The following is a 23,206-nucleotide window of genomic DNA, read 5'->3' as shown; positions in this document are numbered from 1 at the left end:
CCCCAGCAAACCTGCTCCTCTCGTCGCTTGACTCCAGGTGTGCTGGTGGACACACCTCTACCAACACTCCCAGGTGTGCTGGAGGACACACCTCCACCAACACTCCCAGGTGTGCTGGTGGACACACCTCCACCAACACTCCCAGGTGTGCTGGTGGCCACACCTCCACCAACACTCCCAGGTGTGCCGGTGGACACACCTCCACCAACACTCCCAGGTGTGCCGGTGGACACACCTCCACCAACACTCCCAGGTGTGCCGGTGGACACACCTCCACCAACACTCCCAGGTGTGCCGGTGGACACACCTCCACCAACACTCCCAGTGTGCCGGTGGACACACCTCCACCAACACTCCCAGGTGTGCTGGTGGACACACCTCCACCAACACTCCCAGGTGTGCCGGTGGACACACCTCCACCAACACTCCCAGGTGTGCCGGTGGACACACCTCCACCAACACTCCCAGGTGTGCTGGTGGACACACCTCCACCAACACTCCCAGGTGTGCCGGTGGACACACCTCCACCAACACTCCCAGGTGTGCCGGTGGACACACCTCCACCAACACTCCCAGGTGTGCCGGTGGACACACCTCCACCAACACTCCCAGTGTGCCGGTGGACACACCTCCACCAACATTCCCAGGTGTGCCGGTGGACACACCTCCACCAACACTCCCAGTGTGCCGGTGGACACACCTCCACCAACACTCCCAGGTGTGCCGGTGGACACACCTCCACCAACACTCCCAGGTGTGCTGGTGGACACACCTCCACCAACACTCCCAGGTGTGCCGGTGGACACACCTCCACCAACATTCCCAGGTGTGCCGGTGGACACACCTCCACCAACACTCCCAGGTGTGCTGGTGGACACACCTCCACCAACATTCCCAGGTGTGCCGGTGGACACACCTCCACCAACACTCCCAGGTGTGCTGGTGGACACACCTCCACCAACACTCCCAGGTGTGCCGGTGGACACACCTCCACCAACATTCCCAGGTGTGCCGGTGGACACACCTCCACCAACACTCCCAGGTGTGCTGGTGGACACACCTCCACCAACATTCCCAGGTGTGCCGGTGGACACACCTCCACCAACACTCCCAGGTGTGCTGGTGGACACACCTCCACCAACATTCCCAGGTGTGCCGGTGGACACACCTCCACCAACATTCCCAGGTGTGCCGGTGGACACACCTCCACCAACACTCCCAGGTGTGCCGGTGGACACACCTCCACCAACATTCCCAGGTGTGCCGGTGGACACACCTCCACCAACACTCCCAGTGTGCCGGTGGACACACCTCCACTCCCAGGTGTGCTGGTGGTATATATGGACACACCTCCACCAACACTCCCAGGTGTGCCGGTGGACACACCTCCACCAACATTCCCAGGTGTGCCGGTGGACACACCTCCACCAACATTCCCAGGTGTGCCGGTGGACACACCTCCACCAACACTCCCAGGTGTGCCGGTGGACACACCTCCACCAACATTCCCAGGTGTGCCGGTGGACACACCTCCACCAACATTCCCAGGTGTGCCGGTGGACACACCTCCACCAACACTCCCAGGTGTGCCGGTGGACACACCTCCACCAACATTCCCAGGTGTGCCGGTGGACACACCTCCACCAACACTCCCAGTGTGCCGGTGGACACACCTCCACTCCCAGGTGTGCTGGTGGTATATATGGACACACCTCCACCAACACTCCCAGGTGTGCTGGTGGACACACCTCCACCAACACTCCCAGGTGTGCTGGTGGTATATATGGACACACCTCCACCTAAACTCTACACTTTACACCTTCCGTACGTTTGTACACAACACGTAATTATTCCAACCCTTTGATTTGCTTTAGCATCTCTCTCTGAATTGTTTAGTATTTCTCACTGTTTACGTGGCATGATGTGAATACTTGCGGCTCTGGTTGAATTATAGTCTCTTGGGCACCAGTGTTTCGTTATTCATGACCCTGGCTCGTTATACACGACCCTGGCTCGTTACACTAGACCCTGGCTCGTTATACACGACCCTGGCTCGTTATGCAAGACCCTGGCTCGTTATACAAGACCCTGGCTCGTTACACAAGACCGTGGCTCGTTACACCAGACCAGGCTCGTTATACAAGACTTTGGCTCGTTATACAAGACCCTGGCAAGCAAATACACTCTCAGGAAAGACATTAAGAAACGTGACACAATAAAGAACCAGCAACATGTAAGTTTTGAGGTTTTAACTCATGTTTTATGACTCTTGAACACAAACATTACTCAGTAATACAAAGTCCTCAATGTTGATGTCCCCATTTAAACCAATTCTCATTCGATAACATAAACGTTGTGTATTCTGTATTTTCTGATGTTTAGATGCTTACCTATCAGTATTTACCTATCAGTGACTACCTATTATTACTTACCTATCAGTGACTATGGGGAAGTGAGGTCTAGCTCCTATTACCCCGCCTACCGGCCTTCTTGGGGTTATCTTGAGATAACCTTGTTGGACCTGTGGCATAAAATCTATACGTCTAATGTTGAAAGTCTTTGTCGAATCTATCCCGTAAGTTGAGGATGGAGGTGGCTTCCACAACTTCTTCTCTTAGTTTATTCCATTTATTGACCGCCAGTACAAGGTACGAGTATTTCCTTATATTTCTTTGACTCGTTTGCCTTGTGTCCTCTTGTCTTACTTTCTTTCAGATGAAAGAGGCTGTCCTTGTCCACCTTGTCCATTCCCCTCAGTATCTTGTATGTTGTTATCATATCTTCTCCATATCTTTTATCCTCCAAGGTAGGGAGGTCCAGTTCCTTCAGCCTATCCTCTCAGCGTAACCCGCCTAGATCTTGCACTAATGTAGTTCCAAAACTTTGCATATTTTCAATTTTAGCTTCATGCTTCACTTGGTATGGTCAGTATGGGTCCCTCTATTGCTCAAGGCTACCCAAGGCTACCCAAAGCCACCCAAGGCTACCCAAAGCTACCCAAAGCTGCCCAAAGGTTCCTAGCATTATGTAAATAATAACGAAATATGATTGTTGTTGTTGTTAAAGATTCGCTACCTGGAACGAAAAGTTCCAAGTAACACGGGTTAAGGTGAGCCCGTAGATAGTTTGCGAAATATGACATATTTACTCAATATAATGTTGGTACTGAGTGTAGAACATGAAAGAAATATGAAGAAATCCACAAGGGCCGTGACGAGGATTCGAACTTGCGTCCGGGAGCATCCCAGACACTGCCTTAATCGACTGAGCTACGACAGGGTTAAAAAGGGTTGAAACCAAAGTTCTACTGAACTTACTGGATCCCGTAGCCTCTCCGAGGCACAAACCAGGCTTTTACACAACCCCCCCCCCCCTGCACCCGAGCTATGTCAATAGGCCGTTCTCCCTCTTCGCCCTTACATCATCACACACAGAGGTCACACTAACGTGATCAGGGGGGGGGTTGTGCAAAAGCCTGGTTTGTGCCTCGGAGAGGCTACGGGATCCAGTAAGTTCAGTAGAACTTCGGTTTCAACCCTTTTAACCCTGTCGTAGCTCAGTCGATTAAGGCAGTGTCTGGGATGCTCCCGGACGCAGGTTCGAATCCTTGTCACGGCCCTTGTGGATTTGTTCATTTCATGCATCACGTTAGTGTGATCTCTGTGTGTGATGAAAGAAATATATTTTTACTCTAAAATAGTATAATTTTATACTTAAATTAGACGAAACTAAGTGGCAAGCGTTGCCATAAGATATCGACGATCCGAGTGACAGTGTTGTGAATTTGGGTATTTAGATGGACCCAATTTCGTTATTAATTATATTATTTCAGAGTAAACACATGTTTTTTTTCATATTCTACATGCAGCACCAACGTTATATGTCATATTTCTTCGTTATTTACGTAATGCCAAGATGCTTTGGGTAGATTTGGCTAATAAGAGGGACAGGCATGTACTGTATGTTCCAGTACTGGTTTAATAAAAGCTATGTAGAGTGCTTTGAACGTGTCCTGATTTAGGTTCCTAAACGACGTTCTAATATTTGCCAGCGTCCCATATGCTGCTGATGTTACCCTGACTGTATGTGTGCCTCTGGTGATGGAATTATATCCACTCCCAAATGTCTCTCTCAGATTCCTGCAGTTGCCTTCCATGAATGAAGTAGACACCGTCTGGTCTTTTTTCTCCCTTCCTCATCTTCATTACCTTTCACTCGTTGGGACTGAACTACAGCAGCCATTTGTTTTTGCACTCCTGTAGTTTGTCAAGGTCTTCCTGCAACATTCTGCAATCTTCTGTTTTCATACTCCTCATTACCGTGGCATCATCTGCAAACATTGACATGTACGAGCTCACACCTTTGGGTAGATCATTAACATAAACTATGAACTGCAGAGGTCCCAAGACAGATCCTGGTGGGACTCCACTTGTCACATTCCTCCAGCTGGAGACCTCGCCTCTGATTTTGACTGTTTGTCATCTCTCCTTAAGGTATCCTATTACCCAGTTTAGTGTCTCTACAATTATCCCAATCAACCTGTCCATCTTGTACACCAGCCTTTCATAAGGTACAATATCAAATGTTTTTTGACCATGTAGGAAAAGGCAGTCTGCCCAGCCTTATTATTTCCTGTCGTATTCTAGTAAACTGGTCATATAACTCGATCAATTTTCTCAAGTATGAGTTTTCTTTTCTAAATTCATGCTGTCGTTCTGTTACAATGTTTATCCTCTCTAGGTGCTCCACTATTCTCGACCTGATTACGCTCTCTAGCACCTTACAAGGAATACTCATCAGTCAAAGTAGTCTGTAATCTAGTACCTACTGTCTGTCCCATTTCTTGAGTAATGGGACTACGTTTGCCTTTTTTCCATAACTCTTACCATTAGTTAACCATAAGGTAAACTCTTGTTTTGAGCGTTTCATTAAAAATATCAGTTAGCTGGTGACATAGCGCCTCTGCAGCCTCCTTCATAAGCTATGGTGATATTATGTTTGGCCCAATTGATTTTGTTACATATAGTTCCTTCATGTTCTTTTTACCCTCCTCTACTGAGACTATGTCATCCAGTGTTTCCTCTGGCCTTTCATCACTTAGCTCTGGTCTCCACATCGGTTCTGCGGTAAAGACCTCCTGAAATCATTTGTTTCGGTTCTCAGATCCTTTTTTGTCATTTTCTGGGAGACTTTCCCCTTGTTTCTTTAGCCTTATCACATATGGTCTCTTCTGTTTTTTTCTCCTTTTGTGACTATGAAGCGCTATGCGTGCTAGTGGCTGTACAAGAATGTATGAACTCTTGTATAAATAAATAAATAAATAAATAAATAAATAAATAAATAAATAAATAAATAAATAAATAAATAAATAAATAAATAAATAAAACAACTTTGGTTGCTCCTTAATTTTCCTGCAATGTCATTTTCGTATTGCCTCTCAGCTTCCCTCTCTTGACTCTGGTGTATTAACCTCTAGCTCTCATTATCGCATCTCTATATTCCATTTTTCTTAGCTCTCTGTACTTTGTTCATATTTTTTATATTCCCTCCTTTGCTTCCCAGCCTATTAACCAGGGTTTACTTTGCCGTTCTCATCCACCTTCTTGACTGGGATGTTCACCTCCGTTGTATCTGCACACAACAGAGCAATAACTTCCATGTCGTATCGCAGATGATACGTTCACTTGACGTCCTCACATCCAGGTACAAACTGTTCTAATATATGGGTGAATAAAACAACAAATATTACTGATTTAGTATTACCAGACTGAAAATTTCCTCCATTATCACCACACCAGAAATAAATATCTCTTTGATATCCCCAGAGTCAAACTTAATCTGTGTAAACACTCTATGCAAATAAAGGGACCCAGTCTATGGAACTCACTCTCTATTGAATTGAAAAGCTGTCCAACTTTTGCGTCATTCAAAAACAATACTAAAAAATACCTAATTTCATCTACATAGTTTTTTACCTTTTGCTTTAAAATTGCACTGTATCTATTGCTACCCAATCTCCCAATCTTTATGTACCCAATCCGAACTTCTTTACCATTGTGATCATTGCTGTCTTCTTATATGTACTGCCAATCTGCTGTATGGTGTCTATTAATCTTGTTTAAATTACCAATCAAGCTGCCAATGTAATCAATCAGAGCTTTAATATACCAATGTGCTTTAATATACTTACTAAGCTCTCTCATCTCATTTTTTTTCTTTCAATGTATTTGTTATCATTTTATTAATTATGCTAGAATTTACCTACTTAAAATTATCTGTTAGATTAAGGACCAATATACCTTCTTGTATATAAATAAATAAATAAATAAAATAAATAAATGGTTAGGAATACTTGGTACGTTTTCCGACAATAAATCGGAATCACTGATTCTCCCACTGTTATCTCTCTCGGAATCAAAAGTATCATCTCCACTTGATATATATAACTTATAGAATAATATACATCACTCAAAGAATGCAAACTGCAACAAAGTTATCAAGTGAATTCCTATGAGAACCATCAGGATATGACAGGTGCTCTTCTTCTATTATTGATATGCAGGTATACTTTTCCTCCAGTTATCATTATAATCACTATCATCTCAGCATCTTTGCCACTACTACGTACTTACTACTATTACTATTACCTTCAGTTGTGTTTGTACCGTCTTTATTACGTCGGTACAAAGGCCCTGAGGACAGGTTACTTAAAGACACTAATAGTTATTTCAGATAAATCAGTGTTCTTGACCACTATTATACTCCTCAGGTGTCCAACGTGATGTATATAAATAGTTGACCTCGCGTTGTTGATTGTTATATTGTCCTCCGTGGCTCGCTTTTACTTGCTGGAGAATATTTTATTACTACTACAATGTTCTTCGTCAGGAGTACCTGAGAGTCAATTGTGCCTGAGTGCCTGAGTGCCTGAGTGCCTGAGTGCCTGAGTGCCTGAGTGCTATGAACTTCACCAAGGTTTTTTAAGACCATGACACTAGCTGACCGATCACACAGCAAGTGTAGTTTTGTCCTGAACTTAGTCCAGGAAAACAGTAGTCTCTTAGTGAGAATTTACCGAAATATTGGGAGAACGTCCGACGTCCGTTCTCTCCAACGTCCGGTGGTTGTATAACCTTGGTCGGTCCTGTATTGGTGAATACTGACTGCTTAAGCGCCCAGCAGATCTCTCTCAAAACATGCAAGTAAATGGAATTAGAAGTTCAACTGAGTCGTTGCTCTGCGTATCCTGACTTTTCCCACTAATGGAAAGCTGTAAAGAATTTGGAAGCTCCGAGGTGATACCCAATTCATTTTTTCAGGTTAATCTGATTTCATTAAGAACTTCATGGGAGGGGTTGGTGGAAATTTTCTTTACATAAAACATGCAATTCAGTTATCCACAAAGATCCACGGAGAAAAGACTAAAATAATCCAATTATTTTGTTTTTTCTTTCCTGTGTGGATACTTATGAGCTAGATTATACCTGATTTACCTGATTTACCAGAGTATTTATAAGTAACACATAAAAATTTGATTGGATATCAGTTCGGTGCCTCCAAATACCTAATGAGTTTAGGCGGACTCCAGGTCGGGAAGCTGTTAAACACATCATGGTGAGGCGTGTGTCGTGGTGGAGCAGGACGCTGGTGCGAGGACACCGCCTTGCTCCAGAGATTTTCACAAAGATTAATCACATTATTATGTTTTCATTATCTATTGATATAGATTTGCAAAGTATTTATTTTGTGTATTAACTCTTCAATAAAGATATTGTATTCTGATATACTTGTGCTGTTTGATATTACTCTGGCCACAGACCATTACCCTGGCCAGAGAATATTACCCTGGCCACAGACCATTACCCTGGCCAGAGAATATTACCCTGGCCACAGACCATTACCCTGGACAGAGAATATTACCCTGGCCACAGACCATTACCCTGGACAGAGAATATTACCCTGGCCACAGACCATTACCCTGGACAGAGAATATTACCCTGGCCACAGACCATTACCCTGGACAGAGAATATTACCCTGGCCACAGAATACTACCCTGGCCACAGACCATTACCCTGGACAGAGAATATTACCCTGGCCACAGAATATTACCCTGGCCACAGACCATTACCCTGGACAGAGAATATTACCCTGGACAGAGAATATTACCCTGGCCACAGATCATTACCCTGGACAGAGAATATTACCCTGGCCACAGAATATTACCCCTGGCCACAGAACATTATTCTGGCCACAGAATATTACCCCTGGCCACAGAATATTACCCCTGGCCACAGAATATTACCCCTGGCCACAGAATATTACCCCTGGCCACAGAATATTACCCTGGCCACAGAATATTACCCCTGGCCACAGAATATTACCCCTGGCCACAGAATATTACCCCTGGCCACAGAATATTACCCTGACCACAGAACATTACCCTGGCCACAGAATATTACCCCTGGCCATAGAATATTACCCTAGCCACAGAACATTATCCTGGCCACAGAACATTATCCTGGCCACAGAACATTATCCTGGCCACAGAACATTATCCTGGCCACAGAACATTATCCTGGCCACAGAACATTACCCTGGCCACATAATATTACCCTGACCACAGAAGATTACCCTGGCCACAGATTATTACCCTGGCCACAGAACATTATCCTGGCCACAGAATATTACCCTGGCCACAGAACATTACCCTGACCACATAATATTACCCTGACCACAGAACATTATCCTGGCCACAGAATATTACCCTGACCACAGAACATTATCCTGGCCGCAGAATATTACCCTGACCACAGAACATTACCCCTGGCCACATAATATTACCCTGACCACAGAATGTTAATAATGCCCTCATGAATAATTTACGGTTCCTTCATTCAATGTTGCATTCATGACACTGAAGTATTAAACTGACCAAGACAAGACAATTATCCAGGAATAGTTATTCAACTGGCTCTCATATGAACCTTTGTACTTAATTGTTTTTTCCTTTCCTCTAGACGTTAGAGAGACAGTGCTGCCTCCCCCCCCCCCTTGACCCACACGACAACGTCACTGGCTACAATTTAATTTCTCGAAATAATGGACAATTTTTTTCTAACTCGTCCTTCGAGTAGGCTAAAATTAGCTGGGCATCTCCATTGGTACCTGGCCGGCCCACAACCTCGCCAGGTGTGGCCCATCATTATATTACATCCCTCCAGCTCTCCCTCAACATAAACCACCTCTTAATTTCTTTCCCTGCTACTAAACCTCATCCGCTGATCTGAACCTCTCCCCACTCCCCCACTAACCATCAACTCACTCCCTTTTCCCCCTTTACACCTATAGGATAGTATCGCTATAATGCCGTAGATGGCAGCACATCTCGTGGGTGATGCTACAACAACATTTATTTTCCTCACCGTCCGACAAAATAAATTAACCTGGGGCACACCGGCGGCTTTTCCTATCCTGGTGGCGGGTTAAGGTTGTTAAGGCCTGGCAGGTTGGGATCCAGGCGCCTCCCTGGAGGATTAAGTACCTTCACTACACTCCACCGCTCTCTCACCTTCCTCAGGTTAAACTTGGTATATCCATTCTCAAGTACACAGAAGTGCAGCGCCGTGAAATTATATCTCGTAGACCATGCTACAAAATTCGATTTAATTGAGGTTAAAGAGTACTTTAAAAGATATAAAATTATATTCGCAATATCATATTTATCCACACGTATTCGAAATTAATTTACTTTAATAGGAATCAAGAGCACCCCGCCTACCACTAAATCATGAGACTTGACCAGTTGTGCAATTGTGAAAATTGCAAAAGTGATATACGCTTCATGCAGTCAGTCAGGTGCTGTCACAGTGAGAGGTTGTGTTAGCTGGAGCTCTGGAGTAACACTATTATTGCAATAATGGAAGGATTAGTTAATGATTTGGTGAGTTTGGTTGGAGCTCTGAGAGCAGAGATGGATTCCCTGCTGGAGGAGGTACGACGGCTGAGACTTCGAGAGGAAACGAAGGAGGAGACCAGTGTTGACGAGACCTCATCGTGGAGAGTAGTGAAAGACAGGGGTCTTAAGAAGACCTTGACAAAGCCGCCTACAGACGCCCTAAGGACGGCAAATTCATTTGCCGTGTTGGAGGACGAGTGCTGTAGTGCGCCTGCAGCGAGGAAATCAGCGAGGAACGGCGGAGCGCAGGCCCCTCAGGCTGCTCAGAAAGTTAGGGCGGTACCGAAGCGAATTTTGGTTGTGGGAGATTCCCAGGTGAGGTATTTAGACAGAACGTTTTGTGCCAGAGATAGGGGGAACAGGTTAAGGGTTTGCTTTCCGGGAGCTGGAATTGGTGATATTGTTGAAAACATGAATGATATTATGACGGGAAATGGGAACAAACCCATTATTTGTATTAGTGCAGGGGGTAATGATGTTGGGCGAGTTAGGAGTGAGGAACTAATACAGAGATTTAGGACAGCCATTGAATTAGTTAGGAGCAAGGGAGGAATCCCAATCATTTGTGGCATTCTTCCAAGAAAGGGAGTGGGAAATGAATGGATGTCGAGGGCACTTGGTGTCAATTGCCGGCTGGAAAGATATTGCAAATCAAATGCAATATCTTTCATAGACAACTGGGAACGCTTCTATGGAAGAAATGAAATGTATGCTCGTGATGGGGTGCATCTATCGAGGGCTGGGGTTGTTGCTGTTGCGAACTCGTTGGAACCAGTGGTTAGAGGTGTTTGTTTGGGTTTAAACTGTTAGTAGATAGTGGTATGGGAATTGATTTGGAGGAAGGAGGTAATAAAAGTATGTGTTTGTGGGAGAAAAGAATTAGCAAAATGATTAGGGAAAGAAAAGGGCCTCAAAATAACAATTCACTTAGGATATATTATACTAACAGTAGAAGTCTAAGAAAAAAAATTAATGAATTAAATGCTCTTGTCTGCACAGAAAAAATAGATATTATTTCACTTACCGAAACGTGGATGAACGTAGAAAATAGAGAACTATTAGCTGAATATCAGATAAATGGATTTAAACTATTTCACACAGATAGATATATTAGACGAGGAGGGGGAGTAGCCATATATGTTAGGGACAATTTGAAATGTAGTCTCAAAGAGGGAATCAAAACAGAGCCACACACAGAAACTATTTGGATAGAATTAAACGAAAAAGCAAATAATATTATAATAGGAGTTATATATAGGCCACCAAATTTAGACAGAATGGAAGCAAAACATCTATGGAATGAAATATCTAGAGCATCTAGATCTAACAGTATTTATGTCATGGGTGACTTTAATTTTAGTGGAATAAACTGGGTGAACAAAACAGGGAATAGTGAAGCAGAAGATTTTCTAGAATTAATTGACGATTGCTTTCTTACGCAACACATTAAGGAACCAACGCGAGAAAATAATATTTTAGATTTAGTGTTAACTAACAGGGAAACACTAATTAATGACATCGAAATAGGGAGTGAGCTAGGGAACCGTGATCACAAAGTAATCAAATTTAGCATAGAATGGAATAGACCTGTAGGAGAAAATTCTGTTAAAGTGCCAGATTTTCGAAAAGCTGATTTTAATAGCCTAAGAAATTTTTTGGGTCAAATAGATTAGAAACTCTTGGGTATGGGGTGTGGGCCGGTCTTAGAGCGAGACATGAACCCAGCGATAGGTGACGTAAAAGGGGATTTCGATGTTGATTTAATATATAACTTATTTAAGAATATTCTAAACAAAGCACAGGAACGTAGTATACCATACAAATTGAATAGGTCGAATACTAATGACCCAAAGTGGATAACAAATAATTTAAAGAACCTTATAGGTAAAAAGAGAGCTTGGTACAAAAGGATTAAGAATGGGGAAGTCAGGTTAGAACAGGAATTCATACAACTGGTTAGAAATGTTAAAAAAGAGATTAGAAAAGCAAAAAGAAACTATGAAGTTCGCATAGCAGAGCAAGCAAAGTCAAATCCTAAAGGGTTTTTTCAGTTATATCGCATTAAGACTAGGGAAAGGATAGGTCCATTAAAATCTGAGACAGGTCAAATAACGGATAATGACAAGGAGATGAGTAGTATTTTTAACAAATATTTTATATCTGTATTTACTAAAGAAGAACTTAACAATATGCCTTCAGCCGAACAGGTCTATGTGGGTGGGGATGAGGACAGGTTGACTAGTTTAGCAGTTACCAGGGAGGATGTAATTAAACAATTAGGAAAACTAAAACCAAACAAATCCCCAGGGCCGGATGAAGTGTTTGCCAGGGTGCTTAAAGAATGCAAAGAGGAGCTTTCCGAGCCACTGTCTACCATATTTAATAAATCAATAGAGTCAGGCAGAGTGCCAGAGTCATGGAAGGTAGCTAATGTGGTACCAATTTTTAAGAAAGGAGATGCGTCAAACTATCGGCCAATTAGCCTAACGTCTATTGTGGGAAAGTTACTTGAATCAATAATTGCAAATACAATTCGTCTCCATCTTGAAAAACATAAATTAATAAATGAGTCGCAACATGGTTTTACAAATGGCCGTTCATGTTTAACAAATTTGCTAACTTTTTATTCCAGCATAGTTGAGGCAGTTGATAGTGGTAAGGATTGTGATGTTGTGTACCTTGACTTTAGCAAAGCTTTTGATACAGTGCCACATGAAAGACTAATTAAACAAATTGAAGCTCATGGTATTGGGGGTGCTATATTAACTTGGATTAGGGCATGGCTATTCCAAAGGAAACAGAGAGTTAGTATAAATGGGGTTAAGTCAGAGTGGGATAATGTTGTTAGTGAAGTACCTCAGGGCTCTGTCCTGGGACCTCTGTTGTTTATAATATATATAAATGATTTAGATTCAGGTTTGAGTAGCAACATTTGCAAATTTGTCGATGATACGAAAATCGGTAGGGAAATTAATTCGGAGGAGGACTCACTATCACTTCAAGTTGATCTAGATAGGGTTTTGAAATGGTCAAAGGATTGGCAAATGCAGTTTAATGCTGATAAATGTAAAGTTCTGAGGCTAGGTAATGATGATAGAGTTACAAGATACGAGCTAGATGGTGTTGAGATTGCGAAGTCGGATTGCGAAAGGGATCTGGGAGTTATGATTAGTAAGAATTTAAAACAAAAGGATCAATGCATGAAAGTTCGTAATAAGGCGAATTGAACACTGGGATTTATTAATCGAAGCGTTAGTAACTAGACACCTGGTGTGGTTCTTAAGCTATATCTTGCTCTGGTTAGGCCCCATTTAGATTATGCAGTTCAGTTTTGGTCGCCGTATTATAGAATGGATATAAATTCACTTGAACGTGTCCAACGTAGGATGACTAAGTTAATTCCCCAAATTAGAAATCTTTCATATGAAGAAAGATTAACAAAGCTTAAGTTGCATTCACTGGAAAGGCGAAGAGTTAGGGGTGACATGATAGAGGTTTACAAGTGGATGGATGGACATAACAAGGGGGATATTAATAGGGTATTAAAAATATCAACACAAGACAGAACACGAAACAATGGGTATAAATTGGATAAGTTTAGATTTAGGAAAGACTTGGGTAAATACTGGTTCAGTAACAGGGTTGTTGATTTGTGGAACCAATTGCCGCGTAACGTGGTGGAGGTGGTGTCCCTCGATTGTTTCAAGCGCGGGTTGGACAAGTATATGAGTGGGATTGGGTGGTTATAGAATAGGAGCTGCCTCTTATGGGCCAATAGGCCTTCTGCAGTTGCCTTTGTTCTTATGTTCTTATCCCTCATTGATAGTTCTGCATCCATGCTTGCTCTAGAGCCTAAAAGAATGCTTGGAAGGCTGGAAGAGATACAAAATTAAGTCATTTGGATCATCCTCCCCTACCACCAGGCAAAATTACTCTGATGGTTCCTTTCACAGTTGCTGCCGAAAGTGCAGGTCTTGTGACAACGATATATGGAAGATCGTTTCTAAAACTGGTTCTCCACTCTTCCGACAGTATTGAGACATTCTCCTTGCACTCAAGCGTGTAAATGTACCCAAAGGCAAAAGGTAAGTTGCAAGTGATTGTTATCCTGATTGCACTCAGACCAACAAGAAGTCAGTGTGACATGCTTGTTTCTGAACCTTGCCACAGATAAGATAAAACAGTCGATGATGGAGCCAGAATTTGTCTCTTCTGGATCGTATCTCATATTGGCCATTAAGTACATGATAGAACTGGTGAGTTACCCAAAGCATTTGCTTCTAAAGAGGGAGTTGATTACCATCTTGGACTGCTCTAGAGCAGTCTAATGGCAGTAATATATCGAGAGCTGTGTAACGGTGTCTCACCCCCATATCTTTCTCGTCCCAGCTTCAAGAGTCATATCTCTGCAACCTGAACGTTCTCTGATGTTCAGGGAACATTTTGATATATATGAGGGTATGGAACGTTATCGTGTTGGCAATGAATTTGGCGTTTTAGTTTGGTCACACAAATGGCTTATGCCCTTTTGAGTTACAAGATGGCGCCGAGGCACTCTGCATCCTGCCAAAGGAGCGTGACGCCTGCCGGTTGTTGATTGGCCAGGTAGGGTCACGTGACATCATGGACTAATGGGGAGGAGCCCTCGGGTAGTGTGACGTCACAAGGCGGAGGGCTCCGGGCGGCGGGCACAGTATGTCACTGCCCGTCATAGAGAGTGGATCAGGAGCTCGAGTGAGCTCCTGATTTAGAGGCTAGGAAGCCCCAACCAGTGAACCCAAGCAGCCGCATTAATACTGCAGACATCGTGAGAGGTCATCTGACTCCTATAGCCTATAGAGTAAATGGAAGCAAGGCTTGGCTGGTGTTAGAGCGCCAAGAGCTCTTTTACTAATAGTTTGTAGCAGAGACGAACGTTGGACTAGGACGTCTGGGACGCCTAGTGGGCCGCGTTCGAACGCATCAGGCGAGCTGCTGTGCCTGGGGTCAAGTACACTGGCAGACCGAGGAGGGGACACTGGACCAGACTGCAAGTTGTCTACAGTGCCAGTGTGGGAGGAAGAAGGCGACGTGCTCAGGGACCTGTCTCCAGTACCTGGAGAGGAAGAGGAGGAGGACCTGCCTGCAGAGTGTGAGAACGGCGAGGACGTGCATCTACAAGTTGACTGAGGACCTTGTGTATGGGACCTGATCAACGGAGGACCAAACGTCAGGACCAGGGACCTCAGCAGCTCTCACCAGAGGATAGGTCGGCTTCGTAGCAGAAAGAATTTAGGTAGATAAATCACCCCCCCCCCCCTCCACCCTTTTTATCCGCTTGATCTAGGTGAGCTAGGATATCTTTCATATCGTAAACATTGTCTTTATTATTACTGCCAGTGTGGTAGAGAGTTAGGCTAGGAGCCAGGTTACTCAAGTAGGCATGAGTTGGTGTATATATATGTGGGTGCAGTGACTTTTGGGCCGCTGGAGGAAGCGGCTGGGTCCAAGAGGCCAGGAGCGAGCTCTTGAATCGTCCAGCAGACAGTGTTGCCGCCGTCTGACAGTTCCACGTATATTAACCACTATGTGGATCCAGTGTAGTTTCCTTCAGTAAACTTATTGATTTTAACATTCTGTTTAAGTGAGCCTCCCATCTCTAGGGCTATTTGAGTAAATCATTTATGTTACACTGTAATGCATCTGAAATTACATCCTTGGGCTGCGATAACGACTAAGACCACTGAGAAGTGTTGCTGGCACACGAATATAAACTCCCAGCTGGCGACCTTGGACGAAGAGGTAAGGATTTACCTGTATATCTTCCCAGTGTCACGGCGGGCAAATCCAACCGAGAGTGACAGAGGTGAGGCTGGATTTCCCCACTCGCCAGGGGGTGCAGTTCAAGGCCAGCCCTTGGTAGACTGGGGTGCCCCAGGGCGAGGAGTGGCGCCCAGGTACCGAGGGGGCGAAGACCCGCGGGAATAACCCTCTCTACATCTGGAAGAGGAAAGGGGGGCGAAATGGTGACAGCTGTTAGACATTACTATTGCTGGGCATGGTCTCTGCTACAATTACATCTGGAAAGTTATCATCAATCGTTGAAATATCTGACCAAATGTAATCTCTGGCAGCAGAAATATTCACATATCTTGCGTAATTGTGTGTGCAATTTTTTTCTTCAGAATTCAGATGCAAGTCTATTACAAATGTTCAGGAATAGTGTGCGTATGTGGTTCAAAATGATGTACCGTTTAAAGCTTACCTAAATATCCAAAGTTTACTTACCGTAAGTAGTGCATGCACACGACTGTAAGGTTTCCACAGCACTGCCCATTGATTGGGTGGGGAGTGGGTGATTAGTAATTACGTAACCCAGTAATTACAGAGGTAAAATGTTCGGCTTAGAGACTGTTGTGGTGCCAGTCCCTGAACACTTCTGCTATAAAAGACTTATTATATATATCTGCATTAAAGTACAGTACCAGCTTATCAAGACTTACTGGTGGGGGAAATCTACCAGAGAATAATTTCATTGTATTTATTTAGTCTAATAATTTTAATTATTAATTAATTGTTATTTCTTTAATATTTTACAATTTATCTTCACTAATAAACTTCCACTTCACACAATTTTGGGAACTTATAATTTCATCCACACGAAAATTATTCCATGTTGTTATTATTTAGTTAGATTAATTATTGTAAAGTCATATTATTTAATATGACTTAATATAGCTTAGCTGTTATAGTAGTAGAGGTTCTGGGTAGCCAAGCCGGTCTGGTGGTGACGTGGGTCATGGCGTTGTTAATGTGCGGGATAGAACAGGCATCAGTCACGTGGTCACGTGGATCATGGCGTTGTTAATGTGCGGGATAGAACAGGCATCAGTCACGTGGTCACGTGGATCATGGCGTTGTTAATGTGCAGGATAGAACAGGCATCAGTCACGTGGTCACGTGGATCATGGCGTTGTTAATGTGCGGGATAGAACAGGCATCAGTCACGTGGTCACGTGGATCATGGCGTTGTTAATGTGCGGGATAGAACAGGCATCAGTCACGTGGTCACGTGGATCATGGCGTTGTTAATGTGCGGGATAGAACAGGCATCAGTCACGTGGTCACGTGGATCATGGCGTTGTTAATGTGCGGGATAGAACAGGCATCAGTCACGTGGTCACGTGGATCATGGCGTTGTTAATGTGCAGGATAGAACAGGCATCAGTCACGTGGTCACGTGGATCATGGCGTCGTTAATGTGCGGGATAGAACAGGCATCAGTCACGTGGTCACGTGGATCATGGCGTTGTTAATGTGCGGGATAGAACAGGCATCAGTCACGTGGTCACGTGGATCATGGCGTTGTTAATGTGCGGGATAGAACAGGCATCAGTCACGTGGTCACGTGGATCATGGCGTCGTTAATGTGCGGGATAATACAAACATCAATCACGTGGTATTGTGTCTCTAGGCGATGCTCCACATTTTTTTTTTTATTTTCATGCGGAGCATGCTATTATAATTCAATAAAATATTTGCATAAAACAATTACAGAGACAAATCACTACACACAACAAAAACACAAACATAGATAAACCCATGAAACCCAAACACAACATACAAAGCAATAAGGATACACAAAATACAGTACACAAGGCAGTCCAAAACGGGCACACAAAACACAATACAGTACAGAGAAAACACAGTTCAGAAACAAACACAAGGAGAAAATAATAAGCACATGACATAAACCAGACATAGGTACAAAACCATAGTCCTGAAGTGCCCAAAAACAATAAAAACAATAACATAAAACACTCAAGAACAATATGACACAAAAAACAGAATAAGAGGCCCCAAACCAAAACCCACACAAGTAATGATAACTCATGAAACACATGCACAAAAACAATGAAATAAGGATACACAAAACACATAACCTAGGCCACTCCAAAATGTGTGAGGAACTCTGGCTCCAGTATATTACTAATAAAATGTATAATTTTAAGAGTGCAAAATAATAATTAATTCTAAGATAGCTCGAAGGACCAGAATGAGTAATGAAATGAGAAAATCAGTGGCTTATAGATCTATGATTATATGTGAATAAATTCTATTAAGCAATGACTGTAAAATAGATAATTCTAGAGCCAGCTTCCCATGACACTTTTTTTTTTTGGGGGGGGGGGTATTCTATGAGATTAATTTATGTGTAACATATATTAGGCAATAATAATAATAAGTATAATATGCACACACATAGATAATGAGTAAATTATGTAATGCAAGAAATACTAATGCAATGTGAAGATTAATAATGCATAAAAGGCTGTATCAGATATATATACATATATATATATATATATATATATATATATATATATACATATATATACATATATATATATATATATACATATATATATATATATATATATATATATATATATATATATATATATATATATATATATATATATATATATATATATATATATATATATAAATATATATATATATATATATATATATATATATATATATATATATATATATATATATATATATATATATATATATATATATATATATATATATTAGTATATTTTGGTAGCAGTCTTTCCTGTAGACATATATTATTAAATATGACCGAAAAAGTAAGATTAATAATTCTAACACGAATTTTCTCAATCTTTCGTACATTACGCTTCACTGTTGGAGGTAAATCAAAAATCAATTCTCCAAAATTGGAAAGCCTATTGGTCCATATTTCTTGATGCATCAAGAAATATGGACCAATAGGCTTTCTACAAACACTTCTATTCAATATCCATTGTTTCGTGTTCTGTCTTGTGTTGATGAAATTAATACCCTATTAATACCCTTGTTCTGTCTTGTGTTGATGAAATTAATACCCTATTAATACCACATTTTGTTCTGTCTTGTGTTAATGCCACATCACCCCTTCCACCTCACTCAAATGTAGATATAAAATCGGAGATACGTAAGTTCTATTCAGTTGTGTATTTGTGAACTAAAGTCTTTGAAAATGTAATAAGTTTTACGAAACGCGCCCGTGTCGCATCAGACTAGAAATAAAAATGAATTTTGGAGAATTGATTTTTGATTTACCTCCAACAGTGAAGCGTAATGTACGAAAAATTGAGAAAATTCGTGTTAGAATTATTAATCTTACTTTTTCGGTCATATTTAATAATATATATATATATATATATATATATATATATATATATATATATATATATATATATATATATATATATATGCTATATATATATATATATATATATATATATATATATATATATATATATATATATATATATATATATGCTATATATATATATATATATATATATATATATGCTATATATATATATATATATATATATATATATATATATATATATATATATATATATATATATATATATATATATATATATATATATGGACTCTGAATAATAAGGTACTATCTACAATGAAAACTGATTAAATCTCAGCTGTGACAGAGGGATGTAGATGCAGTTCACTGTACGCCAGTCTGGAAACAGTTTGAGATAGTGATACTTGGCACACGTGAGGGTATGGCGGTCACACGCTTCCTCAGGGGTGTTGCACCATGCTGCAATAATGATAATTCAATAATTTCCCCCTCCAAACTAGTATTCACACACATATAAGGTAATATCTAAATATTTGGAGGGGAAAGAGCTGCACTTACATGGGATTATTTTTTACGCCCGCAGCATAATGACATGGCACCTACATGATCTTATTTAGGAGCTCGTTAAATAGAACAAATGAGGTAAAAATGTCTGCCGAACTGGTGTCCGTGATTCTGGTAAGCTGCGTCCTCAATCCAGCATCCAGGGATGTAAGGATGCCGTCAGGATGGTAAGATTAGTTGGACCACTTCGGAGCACCTTCTCGCTTGTTGATCGAATATGGCGAGAGTCCTCTCTTCTCCTTCCCGAAAGTCGTGCATGAGCAAAAGCTCACCGTGAGGGTTCGATCATAAATTATATTTATTTATTAAAGCTAAATAGGGAAGGGGGCGTTTATGAACACTCTTGATGGTTTAGATAAATACTTTCTGTGGTGATGTTTTAATTCTCACAGTGCAAGTCAGTTAATGTAGACGACACAAATAAAACAATACTTGCTTGGTGGTGGAAATGATGTTAGATTATGATGTTATTTACTGGAACAGCGATTAAGCTGGGTAAGGAAATTCCAGTAAACTATTGTATACTAAAAGTAAACCTATTACTAAATTATTATTCCTAATAAAGGAAAGTAAATGGTTACATCTGTGTTAGATCTACATGTATGTGGAAATTTTATCCTCTGTGAGTGGCTGACGCAACACTACAAAATTCTAGGAGACATTACATGATGTTCCACAACCTAATACAGTAAATTCTATAATACTAAACTACATATTAGTAGTGTTAGTTAATTATTACGCTTAATACAGGAAATACATCCTGTTGTATTAAGGATTAGTAAATGAATATTAAATGTGTATGAAGCCTAATGCAAGAAATACATCCTGTTGTATTAGGGATGAGAATAACTGTTGGAAATTTCCAACAAAATGGACACACAAACACAGCACATTTCAGAAACAAAACAAAGATAAGACACATAACAGAATATAAACAAGACTAAGGGACAAAACCATACGCCTGAAGGGTCCACAGCATTACACAACAAGTGAGACAGAAGCGAGAAGGCCATGCCTATCCATATCTGTGCGGAAAGTCCGCCACCAGAAAACGTAGACAGTACGCCTCCAACATGATCCACAAATCTTCACAAACAAGAACTCCATGCGACGAATGACAGTGAGGCATATAGCCAGGAACACCGGAGACGAGGGCACGTACACTAGGCACCCAGACACTGGACGAGCACGCAACGTCCGGCTCCACCCGGACTAACAGACGGTGCGTCGACCCCACAACAGCACCCGACACAGCACCCCCTCTTATGATCCCAGGTCGCCTGGAGAAACGAGTCTACCTGATGAGAGTTATTCTGCTTTCCGGACCAGAAATTGAGAGGTCAGAGGAAGAAATATGTATAATAAACGTCAGTCAGTTATTTAATAATACAGACTGAGATTGAGCATCTTGTCAATATTAGTGGAGATAGGATGTCGACAATTTGTGATGTAATGTGACGCTAGCGGACAATGGAACGTCACTTGAGTTGCCGCAGTCGTCAGAGGTAAATGTGAATTTCAGTGTCTTAGGAATATTGAAGAATATGGCTGTAGATGAAGTATTTGAGTGACGGCTACAGTGCATAACTGTTGAGGAAGCTGCCAAGGGTGCAATGTACGTTATTTCACTGGAGCTCTTCCTGTGTCCAGCGATCATGGAAAGTGTTTATGCATGTAGGATGTATATTTTTATTGTGACAGTGAGCTAAAATAAGCAGTTAGAAATAAGAGAACATGCTGGAGGGAGGAGTGGTACATCCTCTCTCGTGGGAGGTCAGTGGATGACTGAGGGGCAGAGGCCCCGAGCATCGCGACCGGAGGAGCGTCTTTTCAAGACATGTTTACATGTTTTTAGTTATTTTGACCTGTAGGGCTAGTTATCTTGACCTGTAGGGCTAGTTATCTTGACCTGTGGGGCTAGTTATCTTGACCTGTGGGGCTAGTTATCTTGACCTGTAGGGCTAGTTATCTTGACCTGTGGGGCTAGTTATCTTGACCTGTAGGGCTAGTTATCTTGACCTGTAGGGCTAGTTATCTTGACCTGTAGGGCTAGTTATCTTGACCTGTAGGGCTAGTTATCTTGACCTGTAGGGCTAGTTATCTTGACCTGTGGAGCTGGTTATCTTGACCTGTGGGGCTGGTTATCTTGACCTGTGGGGCTGGTTATCTTGACCTGTGGGGCTAGCTATCTTGACCTGTGGGGCTAGTTATCTTGACCTGTGGGGCTAGTTATCTTGACCTGTGGGGCTAGTTATCTTGACCTGTAGGGCTAGTTATCTTGACCTGTAGGGCTAGTTATCTTGACCTGTAGGGCTAGTTATCTTGACCTGTAGGGCTAGTTATCTTGACCTGTGGAGCTGGTTATCTTGACCTGTGGGGCTAGTTATCTTGACCTGTGGGGCTGGTTATCTTGACCTGTGGGGCTAGTTATCTTTACCTGTAGGGCTAGTTATCTTGACCTGTGGAGCTGGTTATCTTGACCTGTGGGGCTGGTTATCTTGACCTGTGGGGCTAGTTATCTTGACCTGTAGAGCTGGTTATCTTGACCTGTAGGGCTAGTTATCTTGACCTGTAGGGCTAGTTATCTTGACCTGTGAAGCTGGTTATCTAGACCTGTGGGGCTGGTTAACTTGACCTGTGGGGCTGGTTATCTTGACCTGTGGGGCTAGTTATCTTGACCTGTGGGGCTAGTTATCTTGACCTGTGGGGCTAGTTATCTTGACCTGTGGGGCTAGTTATCTTGACCTGTGGGGCTAGTTATGTTGACCTGTGGGGCTAGTTATCTTGACCTGTGGGGCTAGTTATCTTGACCTGTAGGGCTAGTTATCTTGACCTGTGGAGCTAGTTATCTTGACCTGTGGGGCTAGTTATCTTGACCTGTGGGGCTAATTATCTTGACCTGTGGGGCTGGTTATCTTGACCTGTGGGCAAGTTATCTTGACCTGTGAGCAAATTATGTTGACCTCATTTAGGCGGGCTGGAAAAAAAACACTCTCTCCATACTCCCGATGACGTCACGTGAACCTATGATCCGACCAATCAGATGATGAGCTAAGGCAGAAGTTATATTTTGATTGGTGTATCTGTATAGTGGTTTAGTGAAACGAGCTAGTAAGGTGTGGGCCTCGTGGCCAGCACAAGGGGATTTGCTCCTGGGGAAATTGAGTTTTTTTCTTTGTTATAAAAACAACATATAAATACAATTTAAAGGCAAGATACCGAAGCACCATAACAGTGGGGAACACAACACGATACATCAACAACAACACAGCACCATACTAATGATAAACAACACACCAAACTAATGCATAAATATTCAAACACCAATACATAAATATACAAACACGAATACATAAATATACAAACACGAATACATAAATATTCAAACACCAATACATAAATATACAAACACGAATACATAAATATACAAACACCAATACATAAATATTCAAACACCAATACATAAATATACAAACACGAATACAGATATATACAAACACCAATACAGATATATACA

General features: G+C 42.0%; 1 protein-coding gene across 1 annotated transcript in view; it reads left to right on the top strand.

Moving 5' to 3' along the window:
• LOC138354835 (uncharacterized) overlaps nt 1-23,206 on the top strand; it is a 35,092-nt gene that overhangs the window by 9,525 nt on the left and 2,361 nt on the right. The window contains exons 2-4 of the mRNA XM_069309337.1: nt 648-1,258; nt 1,405-1,620; nt 14,079-14,212. Of these exons, the coding sequence (XP_069165438.1) occupies nt 648-1,258; nt 1,405-1,620; nt 14,079-14,212 (961 nt within the window). The remainder of the gene's footprint in view (nt 1-647; nt 1,259-1,404; nt 1,621-14,078; nt 14,213-23,206) is intronic.

Source organism: Procambarus clarkii, chromosome 64 (assembly GCF_040958095.1).
Source record: "Procambarus clarkii isolate CNS0578487 chromosome 64, FALCON_Pclarkii_2.0, whole genome shotgun sequence".
Taxonomy (NCBI): Eukaryota; Metazoa; Arthropoda; class Malacostraca; order Decapoda; family Cambaridae; genus Procambarus; species Procambarus clarkii.
The sequence above is the reverse complement of the archived record's forward strand: the minus strand, read 5'-3'. Positions and strand labels throughout refer to the sequence as shown.